A 27,694-nucleotide genomic window follows, 5' to 3' on the forward strand; every position below is an offset into this window, starting at 1 on the left:
TGTTTTATTAGCGACTTTTAGGATTCTTACACCTTTATTATGATTAATTTTATTTGTCGGTTTTAACAGAGTTTATATATATATATATATATATATATATATATATATATATATATATATATATATATATATGTATATATATATATATATATATATATAATTTTTATCTATAGTTCTCCATCTCTCTTATTGTCAGCAACACCAAATACTTATGCATCGTATTTTAATTTACATATATTTTATCATGATTTTATTCATTTTACCATATGTCTTCTCCTTCCAACACCATTTCTGGAGTCCAATGTTATGTAACGTATCTCTTTGACATCTACCTATGTTTCTCTATTTGCCCTCTACACCTTCCACCAGATCGATCATTTTATTTTCCCTCTTTCTTTTAACTTATTTGCATTCTGTTTTCGATTTGCTCACCCATTCGCTAAATCACCATTCTCTATTTGTTATTTATGTGTCCATTTTGTGCCTTATATCCGCTATTTCAAGCTGATATATCTCATCCCTGGCGCGCAATAATATGCCCATTATCACAATCATTTTTACTTATTTCTATTTACCTATCCTCTAGAATTGCTATTACACTTTTTGGTCTGCACTCTGCACCTTCTTTTGATTGGAAGGTTACATTACTTCCAAACTGTGTTGCATTTGCACCATTTGCACTTTCATATACTTGGATTACTGTTGAATATATATATTTTTTTTTTACTGTGATTCTTTTAGTATTTATACACTACAGTCACTTTATTTGCATTATTTTGACTTTATTCATCACCATTTTTGTCATTTACATTTTTGGTTTATTTGAGCATCGGACTCTTTGGGCCAGATTCTCGTACATCTGCGCAATTTTGTGCGGGCGTAACGTATCTGATTTATGTTTTGCCTCCGCAACTTAGACAGGCAAGTGCTGTATTCTCAAAGCACTTGCTCCGTAAGTTGCGGTGGCGCAGCGTAAATCGTCCAGCGTAAGCCCGCCTAATTCAAATTTGGATCAGGGGCGTGTTTTATGTAAATCTACTGTGATCCGACGTGATTGACGTTTTGGCGCATGCGCCGTCCGTGGAATTTCCCAGTGTGCATTGCTCCAAAGTACGCCGCAAGGACGTCATTGGTTTCGACGTGAAAGTCAATGACGTCCAGCCCCATTCACGGACGACTTACGCAAATGACGTAACTTTTTCAAATTTCGACGCGAGAACGACGGCCATACTTAACATTGGTATGCCGCACTAATGCCTCATATAGCAGGGGCAACTATTCGCCGGGAAAAGCCTAACGTAAACGTCGTAACTTTACTGCGTCAGTCGGGCCTACGTTCATGAATTTGCGTATCTAGCTGATTTACATATTTCGACGCGTAAATCAGCTTACACGCCCCTAGCGGTCAGCGGAAAAATGCAGTTACGATCCGACAGCGTAAGAGACTTACGCCTGTCGGATCTAATAGATATCTATGCGTAACTGATTCTAAGAATCAGACGCATAGATTAGGACTTACGACGGCGTACATGGCGCTGCGCCGTCGTAAGTCCTTTCAGAATCTGGCCCTTTGTATTTATTAGTACATTTAAGTCTATCACTGAAAATGTATGTATATTTTCACCTCACTTCAGCACTTTATATTTATATTGTTTATATTTGAGCGCAACGCCTTCCTTTGATCTTTTCCTTATAATTCATCGTGGGTAGTGTTTGACCCACACGGTGGCTGCTGCACCATTGGAATTGTTACAATAGACCCCATAGGAGCACGGGAATACTTACTTTACCAACTAAAAATAGCCACTGATTACTGTATAAATGTCACTGGCAGGGAAGGGGTTAACACTAGGGGGTGAATAAATGATGCAGTAAAATGGGTGGAGCCCCACATGGCTGAGCTCTTTTCAAAATGTGACAGCTGCTACGGGGAATTTTTTCTCGTATTGCTCTCACGCATAGGGCTCGGATCGCACAGGGCATGGTGAAATAAACTGTTATTTCTTAAGAGCAAATTAAGGTAGGAATTTGCTAAGCTTGGTCAAATCCCTGAAACGTGCATTAATTATCCATTGATTTTTTTTCTCACTAAAAGTGGAGTTTGTCATTCAGGCAGAGAGAGGTAAGAATTTTAGGTGTATAGTTTCCCAAGGTGTTTACATGGTGGACATGATACGTTTACTTTAAATACAGAGGCTGGGATTCAGAAAGAAATGCCTATCTTTAGGCGGGCGTAGTGTATTTCTCATATATGCTACGCCGCCGTAACTTTGAGAGGCAAGTCCCGTATTAAGAAAGAACTTGCGCCCGAAGTTACGGCGGCGTAGCGTATATGGGCCGGCGTAAGCCTGCCTAATTCAAAATAGGCTGGTAATGGGCGTGTTGTATGCAAATTAATCGTGACCCCAATGATTGACACTCCTAACGAACGGTACATGCGCTGTCCGTGAAAGTATGCCAGTGCGCATGCTCCAAATTACGCCGCAAATAGTCAATGCTTTAGACGTGAAAGTAACTTACGCACAGCCCTATTCGCATACGACTTACGCAAACGACGTAAACAACGCAAAATTCGACGCTGTCCCGATGTCCATACTTAACATTGGCTACGCCTCATATAGCAGGGGTAACTTTACGCCGGAAAAAACCTTATGTAAACGACGTGAATCAATCCGTCAGGCGCACGTACGTTTCTGAATCGGCGTATCTAGCTCATTTGCATATTCTACAAGTAAATCTACGGAAGCGCCCCTAGCGGCCAGCGTAAATATGCACTCCAAGATACGACGGCATAGGAGACTTTCACCGCTCGTATCTAGGCAACAGTGAGGCGTATCTGATTCTATGAATCAGCCGCAGAGATGCGACGCCTCACACTCAGAGTTACGACGGCATATCTGGAGATACGCCGACGTAACTCCTTTCTGAATCCGGGCCAATATCTTTCTGTGGGTTATGAAATCCCATGCAGAGAAATTAATTGTTTTTTCAGTTTTACTGCTTCAGAAATACTATGAAAGAGCACGCAACCCAGGTTTCAGAAAACATTGCTGCAATAAATATATTGCACAATCAGCTCTTTTTGTTTTCCCAATTCCACTTCCCATGATTTTGTATTGTGAAGTAACAACTGGATAAATGTATATGTTAGTAACAATCATTCTATGCTATTTTCCTAAATAGATTTGAGCAAAACATTTGCACCAATGTTCTAAACTTCAAAACATAGCAGAAGCTGCTTCTAATTAACAAAAGGGATGCAAGCCTCTTTGTTAATTAGGAGTGACCTGCTTAAAGCTCTATGCCATGACTGTGATAGACACAGCACAGGACAGTACAGCTGCCTACAGATCCGTCTGCCTGTCCCTGCCCTCCTGCTCAGCTAAGTGCAGGGTGGAGAAGGAGGGCTGTGCATGCTCTTCTCATATGAGCAAACAGAAGTCTGTGAGCTGTCTGCTAATAATTAACATCTTGTACACTAGGTCTGACCTGGAGGAGATCCGTGTGCACTTTTCTATACTGAAAACTAGTGCTGTCTCATTGTTAATTAGTAGCAGAACCCAGAAAAATGTGTTCAAGTATTTCTTAATGGGAATATTGCAGTTGTAATCCTATAGGGCAGGGGTGTCAAACTCAATTTAATCTCGAGCAGCATTAGCATTATGGTTGCCGCCAAAGGGCCAGTTGCATCTGTAAGACTAGATGTCTAGAGTACCCCACTCCCCTTACATTAGATGCCAAGGACCCCCCACCATTAGAAGTCAATAGTCCTCCATCCTCCCTTACATGACAGTGCATCCCCTTACTGTGTACTGCTGCCAGAAAGAAGCTGAAAGCGAAGCTGGAAAGCAGAAAGTTCAGAGTCTGGAGGAGGGCCAAAGGAGGACTGGAGTCTGCTAAATGCTGAGACCAGTGGAGGTGGAGAGAAGAGGGTGCTTCGGCTGCACAGAGAGGTGCGGGATCTGTAGGAGGAGTTCTGTCCTCTTATCTGCTACCGACCGCTGAGATGAGGAAAGCTGAGAGGGCAGATAGGAGCCTGCATGTAGAAGTGCAGGATCTGGTGGTGTTGTTCTGTCCTCCTCTCTGCTGCTAACTGCTGAGACAAGGTGGGGGCAACAATGAGGGGGCTTGCTGCATCTGCCGGAGAGGTGCAAGGGCCACATAAAATGGGCTAGAGGGCTGGATTTGGGCCCCAGGCCTTGTGTTTGACACGTGTGCTATAGGGTGTTACAGGCTACATAGAATATAGTTAACCTCGACTCTCTAATAAATGATGCTTGTTTACATGTATTTATTCCCTGTATCAACTAAAAGAATCATATATGATTGGCTAGTTTCACCTCACAAACAAAAGCACACATACACAATTTGAAAGCCACACATATGACCTGTTTTTGTATAGAAAGAGTTACCTTTGGATACTGTTTCACTGGTATCAAGACTCGTTCTGACAGCTTAATGTTTTTGTTACTGATTATGTCTAAGTATTTCTTGTCTTCCTCTTCCTTATCTCCCACAGATTCTTTAAACTTTTGTATTTCTGTGGGGAAAAAAAAAGAAAAAAAAACTTTATGTTCACCAGCTCCAACAGATCTAGTTAACAATTAACAATGTAATTCTGTTCTGTATATCTGCATATTCATATCTCCATTGCTGTTGCTGTGTTGAATTGATAATGCCATTTATGTTGGTACTAGCCAAAAGCCATAGAGCTCTCTGACAGAGCAAATGTTCAGAAACTAATGTACATTAGGTTTAAATTAAATTACATTATATATTTAAAGCAGAACTTCAGTCATGTTTTCATCTTTCCACCTATTAAATCTTCTGCCCTTGTTGTTTTACCTTTGGATAGTAAAGCATTTTTTTTCTGCCAGTAAATACCTTATACAGCCCACTTCCTGTGTCTTGTCTGGTAAAAAGCCTAGGCTTATGACATCAAGTACAGCTCTCTCTTTCTAACTCTCGTGAGAGGGGGGATGAGTCATAAGAGGGTCAATGAGCTGCAGTGCAGAGCTGGAGGTGTGCCTCTGTGTGCCTGTGTAAATCCAGGAAGTGAACAGGCAGCAGCTTCAGCTGCCCACAGTTAAAATGGTTGCAGCCAGACTTCATGAAGGGAGCATATTTGGCAAGTACAGAATCACAGTATATATATATATATATAAAATAATATGCTAAGTGGTTGGAGGGAAGCTTCAGAATGTCAAAGATGTTTGTATTACAAATTATGTGAGCAGACTGCAGTTCCTCTTTCATAATAAAAGTTAACTCATACCAAAATAAAAAGTATACCTTAAAAAGCATGCAGGCATTACTGCAGCTCTCAAGCCCATCCACTTCCATTAGTCAGTAATCTGATAACCTAGAAACACCTTTCACTGACCTCTTTGTTAGGAAGCATTCCCAAACACACCCAGTGTAAACAGCTTGAAAACATTGCTTCCTAAGGCTTGGTTTACACCTATGCGTTTTTTAATGCTTTTTGCAGAAATGCACCACAGTACATTTAACATGGTTTCCTATGGGGCACGTTTACAGTTTTTTTCATTGTGTTTTTGGAAAGGGTCAGGGACTTTTTAAGTCCCATAATGCATGTATTTTAAAAGTTGCTTCCAAGCCTATATACTGTACTGTCAGTTTACCAGCATTATTTGAAATGTTATATGGATACCAGTCAAAATACCAAAGAAAAAGGAAAATCACCTCTTAAAATTGGATCCCCATAGGGTAGTTGAAAAGAGACTATGCTAAAAGACTACCAGTAGCAATAACGTGTGTTACCCTAACATTTCATATTCCTTATATGTGCATGCTGTTTCATATGTTTCATACTTGTATGAAAACGTTTCCTGTTCTCTTTGTATTGCTTCCTTTGTGTGAAATCCTTGGTGTTCCTGCCAGTCTCTCTGCTTATCTATTAAAAACTGACCACACCAAGCAGGAGAACACAGCATTGTAAGTTTTCTAGCTATGCTGGGAACTCAGCCTGTTCTCCTCCAATGATTAGACTTGTCCTGACATGCCTCCCCTGCACAGCCATTCACTGGGAAAGTTGGTGTGCTGTTGCTGCTTCTCCCCACAGCTCCTATGCAGCTGAGAACAGAGGAAACACAGGGAATGCAATCACTTATAAAAAAGGGAAAAAAATAATGATAATGTTTTTTTAACCAGTTCCATACCAGGCTAATGTAAAATTACGCCAGCAGGAACACATTCCTCCCTCCGGGTGGACGTCATATGATGTCCGCCCAGTATTGCTGCTCCTGCGTGCCCCCGAGGGCACACAGCGCAGTGATCGGTAATGAGGCATGTCCCTCAGGACACAGCCCACCCCCAATTGGGGTAAAGATCCAATAAAGTACCTATTTACAGCTCACCTGAGTACCAGATTACCTGTCACCAGCTCATCAGAGTACCTGTCACCAGCTCATCAGAGTACCCGAGTACTTGTCACTAGCTCATCAGAGTATTCAAGTACCTGTAACCAGGTACTCGAGTATCTGTCATCGGCCTATCAGAGTACCCGAGTACCTATCTCCAGCCCATCAGAGTACCTGGGTATCTGTCTCTGGCCCAGTGTAACCGAATACCTATCTTCAGCCCATCAGAGTACCTGAGTACTAGGGATGAGCTGAACACCCCCCCCCCCGTTTGGTTCGCACCAGAACCTGCGAACACACCAAAAGTTTGTGTGAACTTTAGAACCCTGTTAAAGTCTATGGAACTCGAATGTTTAAAATCTAAAGTGCTAATTTTAAAGGCTAATATGCAAGTTATTGTCCTAAAAAGTTAGGGGACCCTGGTCCTGCCCCAGGGGACTTGTATCAATGCAATTTTTTTTTTTTAACAGAAGTTTTTTCAGGAGCAGTTATTTTAATAATGCTTAAAGTGAACCATAAAAAGTGAAATCCTTTAAATTTTGTACCTGGGGGGGGGGGGGTGTATAGTATGCCTTTAAAGTAGCGCTTGTTTTACCATGCTTAGAACTGTCCCTGCACAAAGTGTCACCTGCAAGTCACTGGGAAAGCCTGGATTTTCCCTTGCTTCAGAGGGGGACAGGGTCACGTGATGGGTGGCCCTGCCCTCACCTACATAAGAGCTGTCACTGGCTCCCGCCGCATCATTCCCAGAGTGTCTCCGGTGGTGACAGGTGATGCGCTGCGCTGCAGACATCGCATCGCTGGATCCTGGACCTGGATGAAGAAGAGATCTTCTCATCACTGGACCCCGGAGAGGAGAGCACCCATCGCAGGATACCGACAGCATTGGAGCGGAGACCGAGAGTGACTTACCACTGCTGGAATCTTTTTATTATTTTTATTTGTTTATTTTTAATAAAGGACTTTCCCAATGGTGTCTGTGGTTTTTTTCACAATTTGTTACACTTTCTTTGTGAAATGGTAGGGGTACAATGTACCCCATTACCAATTCACATAGGGGGGGCCGGGATCTGGGGGTCCCCTTTGTTAAAGTGGTCTTCCAGATTCCGATAAGCCCCCCACCCACAGACCCTCACAACCACTGGGCAAAGGTTGTGGGGATGAGGTCCTTGTCACAGATCCCCAAAGCATCCTCCCCATGTTGAGGGCCTGTGGCCTAGTACGGTTCAGGGGGGGCGCTCTCTCGTTCCCCCCTCTTTTCCTGCAGCCTGCCAGGTTGCATGCTTGGATAAAGGGTCTGGTATGGATTTTTGGGGGGAACTCCATGTCATTTCTTTTTTATTTGGGGTGGAGTTCCCCTTAAAATCCATACCAGACCTGAAGGGTCTAGTATGGATATTTGGGGGAACCCCACGTCATTTTTTTCTATTTAGGGTGGAGTTCCCCTTAATATCCATATCAGACCTGAAGGGCCTGGTATCTGAATTTGGGGGGACCCCCAAACATTTTTTTTTTTATCAATGACTTTTCTCTGTATTGCCGACAATTCATTATAGCCGCAAGTGGTTTTAAGTGACTTTTTTTCCTTCAGAAATTACACTTTGTGCACGGACAGTTCTAAGCATGGGAAACAAGCGCTGCTTTACATGCATACTATACACACACCCTAGGTTCGAAATTGAAAGGAATATTTCACTTTTATTGTTTCACTTTAAGCATTATTAAAATCACTGCTCCTGAAAAAAACGCATTAAAAAAAAAATTGCATTGATACATGTCCCATGGAGCAGGACCCAGGTCCCCAAACACTTTTTATGACAATAACTTGCATATAAGCCTTTAAAATTGACACTTTAGATTTCTCCCATAGATTTTTACAGGGTGTTCCGCGGCTTTTTGAATTTGCCGTGAACACCCAAAATAGTTTGCTGTTCGGCGAACAGGCAATGTTCGAGTCGAACATGAGTTCGACTCGAACTCGAAGCTCATTCCTACTAATGATAAAGTCCATTAGAGTACTGGAGTACCTATCTGCAGCCCATAAGAGTACCCGAGTATCTATCTGCAGCCCATGCCTCATAGAATGTATGTCAGGGTGTTTCCTTTTCAAAATAGGGTTGTTTTGTGGGTAATTCCACTGTCCTGGTGCTCCAAAACCTTCAAGGGTGGGATAGGTCATCAGGAAATTAGATGTATGCTCCTAGAACACCTGATGGTGCTCTTTGCATATTGGGCCTCTGTATGTGGCCAGGCAGTGTAAAAGCCTCACACATGTGGTATCACTGTACTCGGGGGCAGTAGCAGAATATATTTTGGGGTGTAATTTTTGCTATGTACATGTTATGTGTTACAAATATCTTATGAATTGATAAAAAAATGGTTTTCATTTTCTTTCCACATTTTCCAAAAGCTTTTGGAAAAAAATGGCACGTTCAAAAGACTCATAATGCCTCATAGAATATACGCGGGGGTGTTTGCTTTCAAAAATGATGTTATTTTGTGGGTAATTCCACTGTCCTGGTGCTCCAGGGCCTTCAAAAGTGTGATAGGTCATCAGGAAATTTGATGTGTAATTTATGCTCCTCGAACGCCTGATGGTGCTCCCTGCATGTTGGGCCTCTCTATGTGACCAGGCTGTGAAATAGTCTTACACATGTGGTATAGCCAGGAGTAGAAGAATGTATTTTGGGCTGTAATTGGAAGTATGCACATACTGTGTGTGAGAAATACCTTTTTACTATGACAATTTTGTGTATAAAAATAAACTAAAAATGGCTTAATTTTCCCAAGAATTGTGGTAAAAAATTACAACTTCAAAAAACTCACTATGCCTCTTACTAAATACCTTGGACTGTAAAAAAAGGGGTCGTTTGAGGGGTATTTGTATTGTCCTGGAATTTCAGGGACTCAAGAATTGAGGCTGCCAGTACACCGGGTGTGATCAAATTTTAATCATTTGCACCATAGCTTGTAGACTCTAACTCTAACTTTTACACAGACTAAATAATATCCACTAATTTGGGATATTTTTACCAAAGATGTGTAGCAGTGTACTTTTTGGCCCAAATTTATGAACAAAAATTACTTATTTACAAAATTTTATATAGAAGCTAAACAAAGTTTTTTTTTTATTTACATTTTTTTTTTACTCATATCGCAAAAAATAAAAAACACAGTGGTGGAAAAAATTATAAAAATTTTGTTTGGGTACAATGTTGCATGACTTAGTAATTGGCATTCAAAGCTGAAAATTTGTCTGGGCAGGAAGGGGGTGTAAGTCCCCTTTATTGAAGTGGTTAATATCTACACAGGTGTTTTGCCTTTCATTTCTATTTTAATTGAATGGACTGTTTTACAAGGTGATCATTTACAATCACTTTAAGGTATATGCTTCCCTAAGTGCTCATATATGCAGGACCATTTGACTCTTGACATAAGCATCAAGACTAGTTACAGAAGAAATTCGGCAGGATTTCGGGTCAACTAATCCTATTTATGCAGGGCTTGCATTATCATATATATTATTACTTTTTTTTGGACCATAAGACGCACTTTTTTCCTCCAAAAATGTGGAGGAAAATGTCCCTGCGTCTTATGGAAAGAATATTCATTAGGCCCCGCCCTACGTCACTACCGGTCCCACCCCCCGCCGCCATACGTCATGAGAAGTAAGTGAGGGGCACAGAAATAAGTTCCTGTGTGTGGAAAACCCATCCACCTGCTCCTCTCCTCCCTCCTCCGTTTGAAGCTTCGTCCTCTGCTCTTTCACTGTGTGCAGATGATGGCTCGTGAAATGTAGCTGTCCTACATGGAGAGGATCCAATCATCACACTGCTCCATCCAACTCCACCCCCAGCAAGCCTGCCGCCTGTCCCGTGTGAGCATCTTCACACATCCCTTCTCTAGCCCCTCCCTCCTTGCTTGTGTGTTCTGTATGTGAAGGAGGTGGGCGGGAAGATTAAAAAGAAGCAGACAAACACTTCTATACTACTGAATGAGCCAGAGAGCCCCCAGGAGACTGTGAGTGTGTGCACTTCTCACCAACCCCTTCTATCCTCTCTCTCCCCCTAACCCCAGCTCAGCATAAAGAACATCTTTTAGAAAATCACCTTTTGCAGGGATAATGAATTTAGCTCTCATTTCCAGGAGCACATATTCAGGGACAATCTCTCCTTCCTTCTTTGTGCATGTTTCCAACCTTTTCCTCCACTCTTCATCACTGAGGAGTAGCACCGTTTTACCTTGAAATCATTTGAAACAATGCATTTCCCTGTGCTGTACAGAGCACACTGATCTGTAATTTCTCTTCCTGCAGGCAGCCAGTGACTATCTTTGCAGCAAAGTGGACTGTGTTTTTAATTAAATTAAATGTCATTCATTAATGTTCAGGCTGCATTAATGGCACAGGTCAGGCTGCATTAATGGCAATGTTCATTCTGAATTTCATGGGCACTGGTAAATATTTTGGTACATCATTTGGTTCTGAATTTTTTTTTCTTGTTTTCCTCCTCCAAAACCTAGGTGCGTCTTATGGTTAGGTGCGTCTTATGGTGCGAAAAATACGGTACTTACATCTATATTGTACATTTGCATCATTCCCTGCCCTTAAGGAGCTTACAATCTAAGGCCCTTAACTCACATTCATATTTACATACTAGGGCCAATTTAGTCAGGAGCCAATTAACCTACCAGCATGTCTTTGGAGAGTGGGAGGAAACCCCCACAGGTAGAACATGAAAACTCCAGGCAGGTAGTGCCATGGTTGCGACACAAATCAATGACCCTTACTCACACTGCCACGACCTACAGTGTGACTTTGGCGTGACTTTGAAGCCATTTTAGCGAACGCCTGTGTAATCTTCCTGTAATGTCAGATCCAAATCGCATCAATTAAGATGAGGATCCGACTTGGAGGCAACTCCCATTAAAGTCTATGGGCACAAGTTGGATAGAAGTCACCTTGAAGTAGTACAGGAACCTTTTCTAAAGTCGGAGCAACTTCAATAGTGCTAATTAAAGTGGAGGTCCACACAAAAATGGAACCTCCGCTTTTCGGAACCCTCCCCCCTCCGGTGTCACATTTGGCACCTTTCAGGGGGAGGGGGTGCAGATACCTGTATAATACAGGTATTTCAACCCACTTCCACGGGGGTCACAACACTTCCCCCCGCTGTCTTCTGAGAAACACACAGGTCCCAGGAGACCAGTTAGGATTCGCAGCGTGACTCGTGCATGCGCAGTAGGGAACTGGGAAGTGAAACCGCAATGCTTCACTTCCTGATTCCCTCACCGAGGATGGCAGTGGGGGCAGCCGAGAGCTGAGCAATTGATTGGCTTCGGCTGCCGATATTGCGGGCACCCTGGACAGGTAAGTGTCCATTTATTAAAAGTTAGCAGCTGCAGTATTTGTAGCTGTTGGCTTTTAATTAAAAAAAATTAGGCGGACCACCACTTTAAGACAACTCTCATTGACTAACATGGGATTTCACATGTCACGTGACTTGGGGTCTCGCCATTCGGATACCAAGTTGTGGCAATGTGAACCAAGCCTGAAGCTGTCAGGCAGAAGTGCTAACCACTTAGCCACGGTGCTGCCCCACAAAAAAAGGAGTTGAAAATATGTACAAGTGGATAATTTATGATGGAAAAAATTAAGTGAAAGTTCACACAAATTATTGTGTGAAGATTCTCATTTCCTTAAGTAAACACGCCAACATGAGTTCTGTCTTCTAGGCAGTTCTTTCAATCTCTTCCCTCAGTATGTCCTGATTGTGTCTACTTCACAGTGGGATGTCATGCTCAGAATGGTATAACCAGCAAATATTAAAACTGATAGGCCCTGTTATAAAACTGTAAAATGTATAGTTAGCATTTTCCAGCTCAGAAACTGCAGAGTATACTGTCTGTACATTTGTACTGTTAAATTCTCAAATTAATATCATCTTACCTTGTGATAAGAATACAATATATTACTATTACTGTAAACTTTGAAAACCTACAATGTTTCCATCAAATGATGTGCCATCCTTTCATTCCTAACACATTACCTATGTCCATATCAGTATAGATATCCAGCATGAGATTTTTGCCCATTGAGATCTGATATGTTTTCAAAGTGTTCCTTTAATTTTTTATTTTTTTTTAAGGTGAAACATATGCTTGTAATTGTAATGTATTCCACAAAGTGGAAATCCATATTACGCTTTCTTTCCAGTAATAAAGTGTTCCTTTAATTTTTTTGAGCAGTGTGTGTATGTGTATATATATATATATATATATATATATATATATATATATATATATATATATATATATATATATTTTATCCACCTACAGAGGGCTGAATTCAAAGACACCTTGAAAATCAAAGTGAAAAAATTATGCAGCAAGCTAGTCCATTTTGCTGAAATTTCATTGGAACAACTCAAAATGGTCCTCAGTAGTTTGTATGGCCCCCAAGTGCTTGTATGCATGCCTGACAACATCAGGGCATGCTCCTAATGAGACGACGGATGGTGTCCTGGGGTATTTCCTCACAGATCTGGACCAAAGCATCACTGATCTCCTGAACAGACTGAGGTGCAACCTGGCGGCACCGGATGGACTGAAACATAATGTCCCATAAGGTCAGGTGAGCGTGGGGGCCATTCAATGGTATCAATTTCTTCATCCTCCATTTGCTGCGAAAACCCCAAATTGTTCGCTATTCGGCGAACACCCGATGTTCGAGTCAAACTTATGTTCGACTCGAACATCAGGCTCATCCCTACTTATGAACTCCTATATAAGGCATTTACATTTTTACAATTATACAGTTTAATCAGAATGTAAAAGCGTTAATTGCAATTCGTCTTTCAACAAATTAATTTATATTATATCTTTCTCTCTAACCTAAACTTCCACATAATTACATAAATATGTTATTTTAATTAAAAAAACATGTACAGTAAAGAAAATAATGTCATTCCAAACATAATACTTCAATTAAGCTTGTTCAACAAATATTGTCTAAGAGCATTGAGGGAAAGATATATAGCAAAAATTTTATTTAATTTACATTTATAGCTGGACCTCAGATTATTTAATGACTTTATTGTTATACTATTACATTATAATGGTATGTTAAATATTGTTAATATTTTAACATTCTGTGGAGAAAAGAAAGTGACAAGCAGAATTACTTGATACCCCAAAAGCATTTCTATCATACATTTGTCAATGCAAATCAGCAGAATACTACTGATTTTGCTAAACATAAAGATATTAAAACAATTATTGTATTTGGGAAAGCCTTGACTTGTCCAACCAGAGTGACAAAAATCTCTCACACATATTTACTTAATTGATAATAACTATTAAATTACATGAATACAAAATGTTTTGAATACAGTAATGGTTATGACTTTGGCAGTTCCTTTTAGGGGAGATTCCCTTCACTTCCTGTCCTAGAAAGAGAGGGAGAGAGGCTGTAAGAGGAGTTCCCTCCAAAGTGAGGGGGTACCCTCTCCTATACGTTTGTCTTCAAAATAAGTGCCCCTAATGGAACAGTTTTTTTATCTTCTCGTTTCTGTGGCAACTCAGAAATAGGAACCAGGCATGTGTTCTAACCCTTCCACATTCCACATCCCATTCAAAATATCTGGCTTTTTATACACTTCAAATGAAAACCTCTGAAAATGCATGCTGCCTTACGTTCTGTATTATTTTCAAGATAATGAGCAGAAACCAGCATGCAGAATAGGATAGTAAATGAATGAATGAAATAATGAATAATTTCACGTTAAATGCAGCTACTGAGATCAGGAATGGCTTGTTTTAAAGAACTTTTACTGCTTGTTAAGTATATGTAATTTATTGTTCATAGTAAGGGCAAGGGTGCATTTAAGGAATAATTTGACTTTTCCTTGGAAAAGACTGCTAAAGCTTGATTACATAGGTATGTGTGTCACAGATCAGCTCCACAGCTGTAGGTCGGCTGGCACCTGTTGTTTCACTAGCTGCACTCAGCAGCTATGGGTGTCGCAGGCTTCACCTGTTGCTTGATATATCCTTCCTTCTTGCTACTTCCTGTCCAGCCCCCCATTTGCCTCGCTATTTATATTCCACTCAGACTAGTTTCTGGTTGCTTGAGCAACACTTGTTTCTGAGCACCCTTCTTGTAACCTGCTTAACCTGGCTTCTCGTGAACTGATCTCTTGTGTACCGACTCGACTAGTTCTCCTGATTATGTTGTCTGCTGCCCGCCCCGACCTTGGCTCGATATCTGGCTCTCCTTTTGCTTCATCCATCCATCTGTGTCTGACTGTGTCTCCTGGTACTCTCCTCGCCTCACGAGTGAACCTTGAGGTTGTGACCTGGGGTCAGCACGCAGCTAAGCCCAAACCCTCGTGAGGGTGTCCCTGGCAGAATACCAGCTGGCCCTTAGATTCCACGCCCTGGGGGATACTGTGTCACCTGCTCGCCTGTTGGCTAACATCAGTACCATTGTGACAATGTGCTTAAAAATGTAAAAGCATATAAATAGAAAATTCTGTAAAAAAAATGGTCATATTTTGAAGCACCAATGTAGTTCCATTTTTAAGCACTTGCAGTCTAATTGAGTAATGGAAATATTGCAAATGTTGCAAATATAAACTTGATAGGTTAACCTGTAAGCATCAAAATAAAGAACACAACAACAGCATGTACCTACTTTAATTTAATTAAATGTAATTGATCCTGTCAACACTGTTAGTTCTCCTTTCTGCACTGATACTTGTTACATATAAAATAGGTTTCATTAAACTATAACTAAATGCAAAACTTGTTTTCATGGTTTTGAATCAGGTTTTTATTACTGTCTGTGCCCCTGTTAGGAAGAATCACCCTCTCAATTCGTCCTGTTTACCACTGAACATAAAAGAAAATCCTAAATTTGGGGTTGTCTCCAGAACAGGAATGTGGATATCTTCCAAAGGGGACATTGGTGCTGATGACCCTGGTGACCACCAGAGATTTCCTCACTTTAGAGGGATTTTCTCTTACTTCCTGTTTTGACTATGGGATAGGAAATGAATCTTTTCAATGTGACACAGTATTTGCGCAGAGGTTTTCCAAATGCAAATGAATTTTAGTGAACACAAGCCGCAACATACGTTCGACTCATCCCTAGTAAAGAACAGTAAATAGCTGGTCTGCAGAGCAGCCATTGCCAACTTGTATGGGGTGGAAGTTATCCGCCTCCTTCTCCCCACAGGCCAGTAACTGGTAGAAAAACATATGCCAACCGGGCACCAACAAAAATGTCCCTGCAACTCGGACATAGTGATACAGAGTAGAAGCTTATGAGCTTGACTCACACACTGTGACATAGAACTGAACTTGGTGCTTAGAGCTGTGTCAGAAGCTATTCAAAGCGCTGTTCTAGGCAAACTGTAAAGTGTCCCACTGTGTAAGTACTGAATTTGAATTGTCAGCAGACATCATACCAGCCATGCCAAAGTGGGTCTTTAGGTGTCAGTCTCCCCTGTCGGCGTCATGACGTCTCTGGAGGTCCTGATCAATGTGGTCCAGCCATGCAGCTGCATCAGAGAAAGAATTCAAAGAAAGTAGACTGCCCTCTGGCGGTGACACGCAGTTTGGCCAGAAACAGCATCGCATACGTTACTTGGATTTTTTGTAGGCATTTCTTCACCTCAGCTCTCTTTCGTTGTACCCCGGCCAAGAAATCAGGATACAATTAAACTTTAGTCCCATTATAATGCCCGTGAGTCGCTGGAGACACTCCCAGGTCACTTTGGGTACGGAATGAGTTGATGCCAGTCTGGATCGTCAGTGGGAAAAGGATCAAAGTAGGATATGCAGCGGGAGCTCTGTGTAATGCGTCTGCTCACATGCAGGCCACACCCCCTGTCTGGCCCTATTATCTTTAGATGGCTTTCTGGACCCTACATTTATTAAATTTTGTCCAGTTCAAGTTACAACTGCATTCATATCTCAGGAATTCACATCACTCAGGAATTCACATTGTTGAACATTAAGCCTTTATTCTCCCCTTTTTCCATGATAAGGTTATACCCTGGAATAACTTATACCCATCGTTAATTAGTAGAAGTGATCTAATTAAAATGATCTTAATGTCACAATTATCAAATTTTCTGCATAATACACCGGTTGTAATTCCTTTAAAGAATTTCCATGAAATGAATACTATTTTTAGATCATTTTCATTGCAGCCACCAAGAAGCAAACTAGAAAAACTGCAGAACTCTAAAGATATAGGTGGTATAGCTATCCCCAATCCCTGGTTTTATTATAAAGCAGCCCAACTGCAACACATGACAGGAGGGATGGTGGTGGTGACTGACCCCGATTCTAGCCTGTTCAGTGATTACACTCTTGCAACTAATAAACACTTGACTAAAGCCTGGGATTTAGCTGAGGGCCTAAAATCCCAACTACTATACAAGCCTAACAAATGCCTACCTACAAATGGATGCACACAATTTTGGCTGAACTAAGCAGTTACAAACTTTAACAGGATTAAAGAATTATAGCTTTAATACAGTATATAGCAAAATGGCAAGCGTCGGTTCCTTCACTTTGCTACTTTACACTCCCGATATGGCCTACCAGATACAGATATGTATTTTTTTCATCTCAAACTTGTCCATGCAATCTGGCACCTTTCTCCCACCCCTATAAATATATGCAATCCATCAAATATAACAAGGGATTTATCTCCAAATGTTATGCAATGCTTCTAAACATATATTTGGAGGACCATCCCTGTTGGTGATGCAATACTAGGAAAAGGACGTGGGCATAATGGTGGAGGACCAGTGGGAAGCTGTGCTTCAATCTGTACAATTGAGTTCTTTAAATGTATCCCACAGGCTCTCCTAACTATACTATAGTTCTCAGAGCTAATCGCTCCCTCACCAAATTACATTACATCACATTTTGCTTAAAGGGGTTGTAAAGGTTCGTCTTTTATTTTCTAAATAGGTTCCTTTAAGCTAGTGCATTGTTGGTTCACTAACCTTTTCTTTCGATTTCCCTTCTAAATGTTTTTTTTCTTTGTTTGAATTTCTCACTTCCTGTTTGTCCTCAGTAAGCTTTCCACCATCATCCGAGCAGTGGAAAGTCATTTAGAACAGCTTACTGAACAGCTTACTGAGGAGAAACAGGAAGTGAGAAAGTCAGACAAAGAAAACAAAGGAAAAAAAACATTTAGAAGGGAAATTAAAGGAAAAGGTAAGTGAACCAACAATGCACTAGCTTAAAGGCGCCTATTTAGAAAATAAAAAAACAAACCTTTACAACCCCTTTAAGTACAGACCCCACTTGTAGAAAATGCAAAAGGGATCATGGAGACCTAATACATATGCTTTGGCATTGTCTCACAAACTACAACCTACAAACGACAATGCAGATGGCCCCCAAACAATACATATTGGGTATAATTTGATCATTGGTCCAACAATCACATTTAAAAGAGGTGCTCTCCAAGGTCTTATTCTAAGTGCGTAAGCTAATGCTCCAGAGTTGGAAGTTAAAACCCCCCGACCCTGGAATACATAGTATAAGTGTATTTTTTTGTTATGAACATCTGATATACCAGCACTATGGCTGCCTAGCTAATTTTAAAAAGCTCTGAAACAATTGGTTGAATACACCTGGTCTCGCCCCATTTGATCTGGTACTACACGGACTGCTATAAAATCCCAACTTCACTCCATCTGACTGACGTCTCCCCTATATTTAGTTCAGTAGGGCACTTTTTCTATCTGATGACTAATTTTTAGATATTTTATGCTATACCATCATCACCTTGGAATGTAAAAATATTCCTATTGAACATGCAGAGATTGTTCTGTTACATTAGTGATTAATGTTATGTAGGCTGTAACCTTTTATACATAATTGGTCACATCTGCTGGAAATTGCTGTTTGTTTACACAGTTGTTTTCTGTGTTTGTTCAATATAAAAAAGTGCATAATAAGGTGCTTCAGGTTTTGAGGTTCCTACATCATTCTGCAAAATAGCTAAAAGGACAGGTTCCAAGGTACCAATGTCACCTTTATTAGGTCTGTTAGAATGTATTACAACATGGTGCATTGATTTGCACATTTTTGAGTATACAGCATTTTAGTATACCCATTATGGGCCAGATTCTCCAAGAATGGGCGTTGGCGTAGTGTAAGCCATTTACACCACGCCACCGCAACTTACTGGAGCAAGTGCCGTATTCCTAAAGCACTTGCTCCGTAATTTGCGGTGGCGTAGTGTAAATGGGCCAGCGTATGGCCGCGTAATTCAAAGGGGGCAGCCTGTATTCAAATTAAGCGCGCCCCCGCGACGATCGAACTGCGCATGCGCAGGCCGGAAAAAAAGCCCAGTGCGCATGCTCCAGCTCACGACGGAAAACGTCAATGACGCCGACGTGAGCGTCATTGACGTAAAGTCGTATTTGCGGACGACTTAGTAAAACGACATACCCGACGGAAAAAGCCGACGCTGACCTGACGCCATACTTAACATGGCATACGGCAGACTGGCGTAAGGTTACCCCTCATATAGCAGGGGTAACCTTACGCTTACGGAAACGATGTAAACGACGACTACGCATTCGTTCGGGAATAGGCGTATCAGGCTCATTTGCATAGTCAAATGAGAACTGAACGTAAACGCCACCTAGCGGCCGGCGGTGCATTACATCTAAGATCCGACGTTGTAAGTTACTTACACCTGTTGGATCTTGGCCGTATCTATGCGAAAATTATTCTAGGAATCACTCGCATAGATACCCGGGCTCAGAAACAGAGATACAACGGTGTTTCCTGAGATACACCGTCATAACTCTTCTGAGAATCTGGCCCTATGTCTTCATGACTTTCATTTGGAGATTTTGATCTACTCATTTCCATAGCATACATTTCAGAACAAGTTTTTTTAAGCAACACATTGGGCCAGATTCAGAGAGAACTTACGCCAACGTATCTGTTGATACGCCGCGTAAGTTCTAGGATGCGCCGTCGTATCTATGCGCCTAATTCACAGTACAAGATACGCCTGAATTTTGACTTCCTACGACCGACGTAAGTCTCCTACGTCGTCGTATCTTGGGTGCATATTTACGCTGGCCGCTAGGGGCTCTTCCATTGATTTACGCGTCGAATATGTAAATGAGCAAGATACGCCGAGTCACGAACGTACTTACGCCCATCGCAGTAATCTACGCCGTTTACGTAAGGCGTACGTCCGGCGTAAGTTTACCCCTCATAAAGCAGGGGTAAGTCATGTTAAGGTATGGACGTCGGAAACGTCGGAACAGCCGTCGTATTTTACGTTGTTTACGTAAGTCGTACGTGAATGGGGCTGGGCGTAGGTTACATTCAAGTCTAAAGCATTGAGCCGACTTATCTTAGGGAGTATATGCGACGTAATTCTGAGCATGCGTGCGCATGCGCCGTTCGTTCGGGAATTCATTTACATGGGGTCACAGCTAATTTTAATACAACACGCCCACTACCTTCCTAGTTTGAATTAGGCGGGCTTACGCCAGCCCATTTACGCTACGCCGACGTAACTTAGGAAGCAAGTGCTTTGTGAATACTGCTCTTGCCTCTCAGAGTTACGTCGGCGTAGCGCATATGAGATGCGCTACGCCCGCACAAAAATACGCTGCTGTCTCTGAATCTGGCCCATTGTATTTCTATCTTATTGATATATTTACTCATTTTGAGCAGGTATGGTATCAAAGCCTGGGGTTATATCATCCTGTGATATTTTGGAACCTTGGAGTGCTGCAACAAACTAATGTAACTCTGTTTGGCATTATGCCAAGCAATGCTAACATATAACCACTTCTGCCACACACTGTTGTGAATGAAAATGAAAGTGACATGGGTCAGACAATGGATTCATTTTTTGTTTGCATATGAATATTGTGTAGTCCATGTTCACCACTACGGAATATGTTTTGTTTTCTTATAGCCCTTGTGACTTACCATCTACATTTGGTGTTAAAAAAGAGCTGTGTATATTATTCTACAACAGACACTACCATAAACAATAACTTGTGTCACTGTTTTAATCCCATTTTGTTAAAAAATGACTTTACCTTTGTACAGTAGACATTCACATACCAAACACTGTTTTTACAACTGATCTTTCACTAGCAAGCATTAAACTTGCTTTTTCTTCATCAGTTGAAATTTAGCACTAGATATCCCCTGACTCCTATTCACATCTTGGTTGATATGTTTGTGAACCTGAATAGTTTATCTTGATGTCTTGTAATGTTTTCTGTTGGCTTTCCCTGGAGCACATTTTCAGCTGTTTAATCTGCTGTAGTATTTAGCTTAGCAATTCGGATAGTGATAGTGACATTTTACCACTAGACACTGTACCATGGAACAAGTCTATAGGAAGCTGTGAAACGAGAACATATGGTTTGGAGGCTTGGCAGCCTGGGTTTGCATCTGGAAACCACACATTTATTTGTGCTGCGGCTTGATATGTATGGTAAAATGTTTTCAAAGTGTGTTTGAGGAATTCAGTGTTTCATGAACATTTGGCTGTGTTGGTCTGCAATGTTGTCTACATATTCAGATCCATCTGTATGCCTAGGAAGTCTGCCCAGTTTTGGATTATTAGAGATTTTTTTTTTTTTTTTACATTGAATAATCTCATGATAAGCAGTAAAAATTAGAGGCTTCTAGTAATCCATATTACATATATTTGGGAGTAGTATATACTTTTTTTGCTTCATTTATGTCCCTAAAGTTGTAAAAGTAATGTCTCTGTATATGTTTTAGACAAGACAAAGAACAAATCGTTGTTAAATACCTTTTGCTTTATTTGTGTCCCTTAAAGATGTATAAAATATTTTTTGTATATATTTCAAAGCACCTTAGAATTGTTGCCTGTTTTACAATTGTACAGAAGGAATATGGAGTTAAATCTTGGATCCACCACTTCCTAGTGCAATAAATTGACTCCTCTTCCCTAACCCAGTGTTTGGTTCTTAGCCTGTGGGAGGCCACCAGGGCAGGAAAATCCCTTGTGCTGATGTGAGGATAAGCCAGTAAAGGAAAATTATAGTATGTATTTGATAACAATTCTATGTATTCCTGGCCCCCCTCACATCTGCAAACAACAGGACATAACTAGAAGAACCATTGGCAGGAAAACAGATAATATTGACAACATAAAATTGCTGCTAAGACCAAAGGAAATGTATTTATTTTGCAAAGCAGCAAACACTACCAACATTCCAAATTTTGCAGAAGCTACCGACCATAAATTTAGCTTGTAATGCCACGCAAAGGTCACACACAAGCTCCATCTAGCTATCTTACATATGTCATCAATCCAAATTTTGACATAAGCTGCCCAATAGGCTGCCACCCCTCTGGTTAAATAGGCGTGCACCTGCTCTGGTGGGCAAAGCAATTGCTTTTTGTATGCCCAACTTTTGCAGTTGCAGTCTCACCTTTACTCTGGTTTGATGGTAGAATGAAAAGATTGTCCACCTTTCTCACCTTCTCCAATAATTGTAGGTAAACAGCTTTTAGCTTGACCATGTCAAGAGCACTAAAGTCCTTCTGCTGTAGTTCGCAAAATCGTGTGGAAAGCCCAGAAGAACTGCCTTCCAACTCTCGTGGAAACTTGCACTTTAATGGAGTTATAGGCCAAACTAACATCCAAAACTGATTGCAAAAAAACTAAGATTTTCGGGTAGAGTCAGAACAACTGAAGAGAACTGTCTTTTCTGGACAAATATCAAAAACCTCCTCAAAATTCTCTCATAAGTACATTTCATGAAAGGTCTTCTGGCCTTCACCAGAGTTTAAATAACTTCACATGAAAAACCCTAAGGCCCAGATTCACAAAGCACTTACGCCGACGTATAACAAGTTACGCCGACGTAAGTGCAAATGTGCGCTGTCGTATCTGTGCGCAAGACCCACAAACAGAGATGCGCCTAAAAATAGGCTTCACCCTGCTGACGTAACTTGCTTACACCGGCGTAGGGTGGGCGCACATTTAGGCTGGGCGCATAGTGCCGCACCCATTGATTAGCCATTCAAACATGCAAATGAGGGAAATACAGCCATTCACGAACCTGCGTGCGCCCGACGCAGGCTACGAGAGGTGCGCGTAAGTTGTACGTCCGGAGTAAAGTTATGCCCCATAAAGGAGGTGCAACCCAGCAGCAGACATGCAAAGGTCTGCACTAGGGAATACAAGCCGGCATATTTTACGTCGGACGTGTGTCTGGCTGGGCGTAGGTTACGTTCATGGCATACGCAGTGATCCGGCGTATCTTAGGCAGTTGTTCCGACGTGGTTGTGAGCAGGTGCAGGGGGATGCGTCCACGTCACGGTGCATGCGCAGTTCGTTATAAGTACTTGTCTGGCGCTCGGCCCATCATTTGCATTGGGTCACGCCTCATTTGCATGGGTCACGCCCACTTCCACCTACGCCGGCCTGCGCCTTTGAAACCCACGCCACGCTGGTGCAACGTTGGGAGCACTGGCTTGGTGAATTCTATGCTTGCCTCTCTGCACTGCGTTGGCGTAGCGTACATGGGTTACTCTACGGCGGCGTAATGTGCGCCATGCTCTCTGTGAATCTGGGCCTAAGTTTTTAGTCTGGCCAATTCAGTAGCCAATAACCAATCCGCCAACTGATTTTTTTCTTTCCTGACAAACTGCTGTCAGGGCTTCCAAGTGGGTCGCCACCCATTAAAAAGTTTCCATCCAATGAGTAGCAAGGACAGACTCTTGATGGGCTATGTAGACTATTATTATTCAGAATTTATATAGCGCCAACAGTCTGTGCAGCACTTTACAACATGGGGTCAGACAGTACAGTTAAAATACAATTCAGTACAGGAGGGATCAGAGGGCCCTGCTCATTAGAGCTTACAATCTAGAAGAGAGGGTCAAGTGGAACAAAAGGTAATAGCTGTGCGGGATGATCAGATAGAGAAAATAAAAATACAGTTGTTAGGTGTGGGTAGGATAGGCGTCTCTGATGAAGAGGGTTTTCAAGGATCGTCTAAAAGCTAATAGAGTATGAGATAATCGGACAGATTGAGGTAAGGAGTTCCATAGGATAGGAGAGGCTCTGGAAAAGTCCTGGAGGCAACCATGAAGATCCTAGAAGTGTGGCGTGTCAGTCTGACACCCTGCATCTCCGATTGTGATAAGACGCCTCTGTCAGAGGCTTCTTACCATGTGGTCAGCTGTGACCAATCACAGCTGATCCTCGCGTGAACCAGGTAGTGCCGGTAAACGGCATTGCTTGGTTCGCGCTGACAGGGAGAGCCGATTGGCGGCTCTCCCTGTCAAAGGCGGGGGGTCTGTGCTGATAATTAGCACATTGATTATCAGCACAGCCCCTTCAGATGTGCCAATCGCCTGCCAACCAGTGCCCAGCAGTGTCCCAAGATTAAAATCTGCCAGTGCCCACCACAGCACCAATAACTGCCCACTACAGTGCCAATCATTGCCCAGCAGTAACACCTGTCAGTACTTATCAGTACCTCATCATCAGTGCTGCCTATCAGTGCCACTTGTCAGTGCCACCTGTCAGTGCCAATCAGTACCGCCTATCAGTGGCAATTAGTGCTGCCTGTCAGTGCCCATCACAGCTGCCTGTCAGTGCCCAACAGTGCCCATCAGTGCTGCATATCAGTGCCACCTATTGGTGCCCATCAGTGCTGCATATCAGACGGAACCGAGGCTTGGAGCGCACGCCAGCCGCAGGGATTCACATGCTGCAGAGTAGTATAGTACTGCTGGAAAGACTTGGTGCCGGTCTGGAGGCACTTAAAAATGTGAGTGAACATTAATACCACTGTTTATTTATACTTTTATAATAAAAAGCTCAATATATATATATATATATATGATTGGTTCTTTGCTTTTTATGAGAGCTTGAGAAATACTAATAAGGAAATCCATGAGATGAATATTGGCATATCGGTTGAACAAACGGCAGATTGTTTCCTAGGTGTGGAGTGATTAACCCTAAGGCCCCGTACACACGAGAGGATTTATCCGCAGATACGGTCCAGCGGACCGTTTCCACGGATAAATCCTATCAAAGATTTCCGCTGATTTCGATGGGATGGAGTGTACACACCATCGCATTGAAATCCGCGCGGAAATCCTCTGCCGATGACGTGTCGCGCTGTCGCCGCGATTATGACGCGGCGACGGGCGCGACGCTGTCATATAAGGAATTCCACGCATGCGTCAATTCATTACGACGCGTGCGGGGAATCCCTTTGGACGAATGGATCCGGTAAGTCTGTACAGACGAGCGGATCCATCCGTTGGAATGGATTCCAGCAGATGGATTTGTTGTGCAGCACAGCAAATATCCGATCTGCTGGAATCCATCCCAGAGGAGATTTCTCCACGGAAACAGATCCGCTGGCGTGTACACACCATAGGATCTATCCGCAGAAACCCATTTGCTGGGATTTATCTGCGGATGGATTCTATCGTGTGTACGGGGCCTTAGATCAAAGGCATTTATACAACCTAGTTCTGGTGAGTGCCTACTTCAGAAGTTGGTGGTGGCAGCACAAATTGGTGGATTAGCAGCTACTTCTTTTCAGCACGGAGTTGCACACATGAGGATTTTACCAAATACCTTTGAAGAGGTTCACTGGGACTTTGCACATTCTAATGATTTATACATGTTAGCACTTATGTTATGGGATTTTGTTATGAACACAGTCTAATGATCCATGTATGATTTTTTCTTTTCACACACACACATATATATATATATATATATATATATATATATATATATATATATATATATATATATATATATATATTTATCTTTCTCAGTATTTTCTTGTATTGATTTTGGGTACATGTGAATGAGCACAGGGAGAGATTCTTGCTTGCTCTAAAGTTTTGTTCACTATAAATACTACTATTGGTTACACAGTAGCACTACACTAATAATTTATTGTAGGGTTGGCGCAGTTACCATCCCCCCTTTTTTCACTGCATATCAGTGCCGCCTATCAGTGCCCATCAGTTCTACATTTCAGTGCCTGCTCATCAGTGCCACTTTATCAGTGCCAACTCATTAGTGCCGCCTCATCAGTGCCCATCAGTGCCACCTCATCAGTGACCGTCAGTGAAGGGGAAAACTACATTTTATGACAGAAACTAAGAAAAACTATATTTTTTTCCAAAATGTTGGTCTTTCTTAGTTTTAGAAAAAGATAAAAACCCCAGAGGGGATCAAATACCACCAAAAGAAAGCTCTATTTGTGGGAAGAAAGTGATACATATTTTATTTGTGCACAGTGTTGCGCATTTGTCATTCAAAGTGTGACAACGCTGAAAGCTGAAAATTGTCCTGGGCAGGAAGGGGCATAAGTGCCTGGTATTGAAGTGGTTAATATTGCCTTTGGGAAAAAGTAACTTGCAAACAATAAACCAATATTAGCTATGAAATAACACTTGTATTGGAAATATCTGTTTACCTACAAATATTCAATTGCTTTGAATCACCGTCTATTTTTCCACTGTGAGTCCACCATTTAGAATGATGATAACAATTACCGGCATGGGGGCAGATGCTATATAACAAGCAACATGCAATGGCATAGAAAAAGAAACATGGTCAATTACTTTTCCTCAGCTGTAACCAGTAAATGGTCTGTAGAAAATAATTGTTGCAGAGTTTACAACCCCCCTAGGCTTCTCTAAAATATCAGTTACAGCAAAATGTGGAAATAACAAGATATATATTTCTGTTATTGCTTATTGTATCAAACAGCCTGGCCTTTGTATTTTTATTAAACACACTAGCTTTTCTCTCCATACTTTCCCACTGAGACATGTTCACCTAAAAAATTTGGGTAGCTAGTTTGTAGTTAATGTATAAACATATTGCACAGAAATAAGTATAACTGATGTGTTCCTGCAATTTCCGTTTTTATCGGCATATAACACGCACAGGCGTATAACACGCACGATCATTTTAAGAGGGAAGTTTCAGGAAAAAAACATACATTTTAAATAAAGAAATTTGAAGCAAAATAAAGGTCAGTGCCCATCAATGCAGCCTGATCAATGCCCATCTGTAGCCTCAAAATTGCCCATCAATGCAGCTTGATCAATGGCTATCTGCAGCTTCACAATTGAGCATTAATGCAGCTTGATCAATGGCCATCCGCAACCTCACAATTGCACATCAATGCAGCTTCATCAATGCCCATCTGCAGCCTCACCATTGCCCATTAATGCAGCTTGATCAATGCTCATCCGCAGCCTCACAATTGCACATCAATGCAGCTTGATCAATGCCCATCTGCAGCCTCACCATTGCCCATTAATGCAGCTTGATCAATGCTCATACGCAGCCTCACAATTGCACATCAATGCAGCTTGATCAATGCCCATCTGCAGCCTCACCATTGCCCATTAATGCAGCTTGATCAATGCTCATCCACAGCCTTACAATTGCACATCAATGCAGCTTGATCAATGCCCATCTGTAGCCTCACCATTGCCCATTAATGCAGCTTAATCAATGTCCATCTGTAGCCTCATAATTGTCCATCAATGCAGCTTGATTAATGCCCATCTGCAGCCTCCCCATTTCCATGAATGCAGCCTGATCAATGCCCATCTCAGGGAGGGGGGCGGGATGAGCGCATTGAGATTACATACAGCGAGAACCTCCTGTTTACTCGGCGGCCTCTTTAATACAAAGTACCAACTCCTGGGCCGGCTTCTATGATAGACAGAACCTTGGTCCAATGCCGGCCCAGGAGACGGGTCTTCCTATTACAGAGGCTGCTGAGTAAACAGGAGATTCTCACTGTATGTAATATGACAACGCTCGTCCCGCCCTCCCCGTTCTCTCAGAGGCAGCCCAAATTGCAGTATAAACGTATAATACGCACACAATATTTGCAACAGATTTGCAGGGTGAAAAACGGAGTGTTGTACGCCAATAAATACAGTAAATAAAATACAGTATTTGACTTCACACACTTGAGAAAGTTTATGGGCACCATTTGCCTACAGTGATTTTGTTGACAGTCATGGCAATTTTGAACTGAACATCACATTTAATTACCTGTATGTTGTAAATTAGGCATTATTTTATTAAAGTCTACATTATTAATTATTTTGTATTATTACAAATTGTTTATGTGTACTAACTTTACTTTTTTACATTTATTTACTAACTGTGCATTTTAAATGGATGAAATAAAAAAATAAAGAAATAAACCAATTTTAGACCAATACTAACACCCTCTCCCTGGTTGTCCTAA

At 41.6% G+C, this 27,694-nt stretch overlaps 1 protein-coding gene across 2 annotated transcripts in view; it reads right to left on the reverse strand.

Annotated features, from left to right (window-relative positions):
• Positions 1-27,694, reverse strand: part of KHDRBS2 (KH RNA binding domain containing, signal transduction associated 2) — a 346,045-nt gene that overhangs the window by 255,586 nt on the left and 62,765 nt on the right. For both annotated transcript variants that reach the window (XR_005748660.1, XM_040349894.1), the window contains exon 2: positions 4,413-4,540. Coding sequence is in view for 1 of the 2 variants with exons in the window: in XM_040349894.1 (XP_040205828.1) it covers positions 4,413-4,540 (128 nt within the window). In the remaining variant the exon portion in view is untranslated. The remainder of the gene's footprint in view (positions 1-4,412; positions 4,541-27,694) is intronic.

Source organism: Rana temporaria, chromosome 4 (assembly GCF_905171775.1).
Source record: "Rana temporaria chromosome 4, aRanTem1.1, whole genome shotgun sequence".
Classification (NCBI taxonomy): domain Eukaryota; kingdom Metazoa; phylum Chordata; class Amphibia; order Anura; family Ranidae; genus Rana; species Rana temporaria.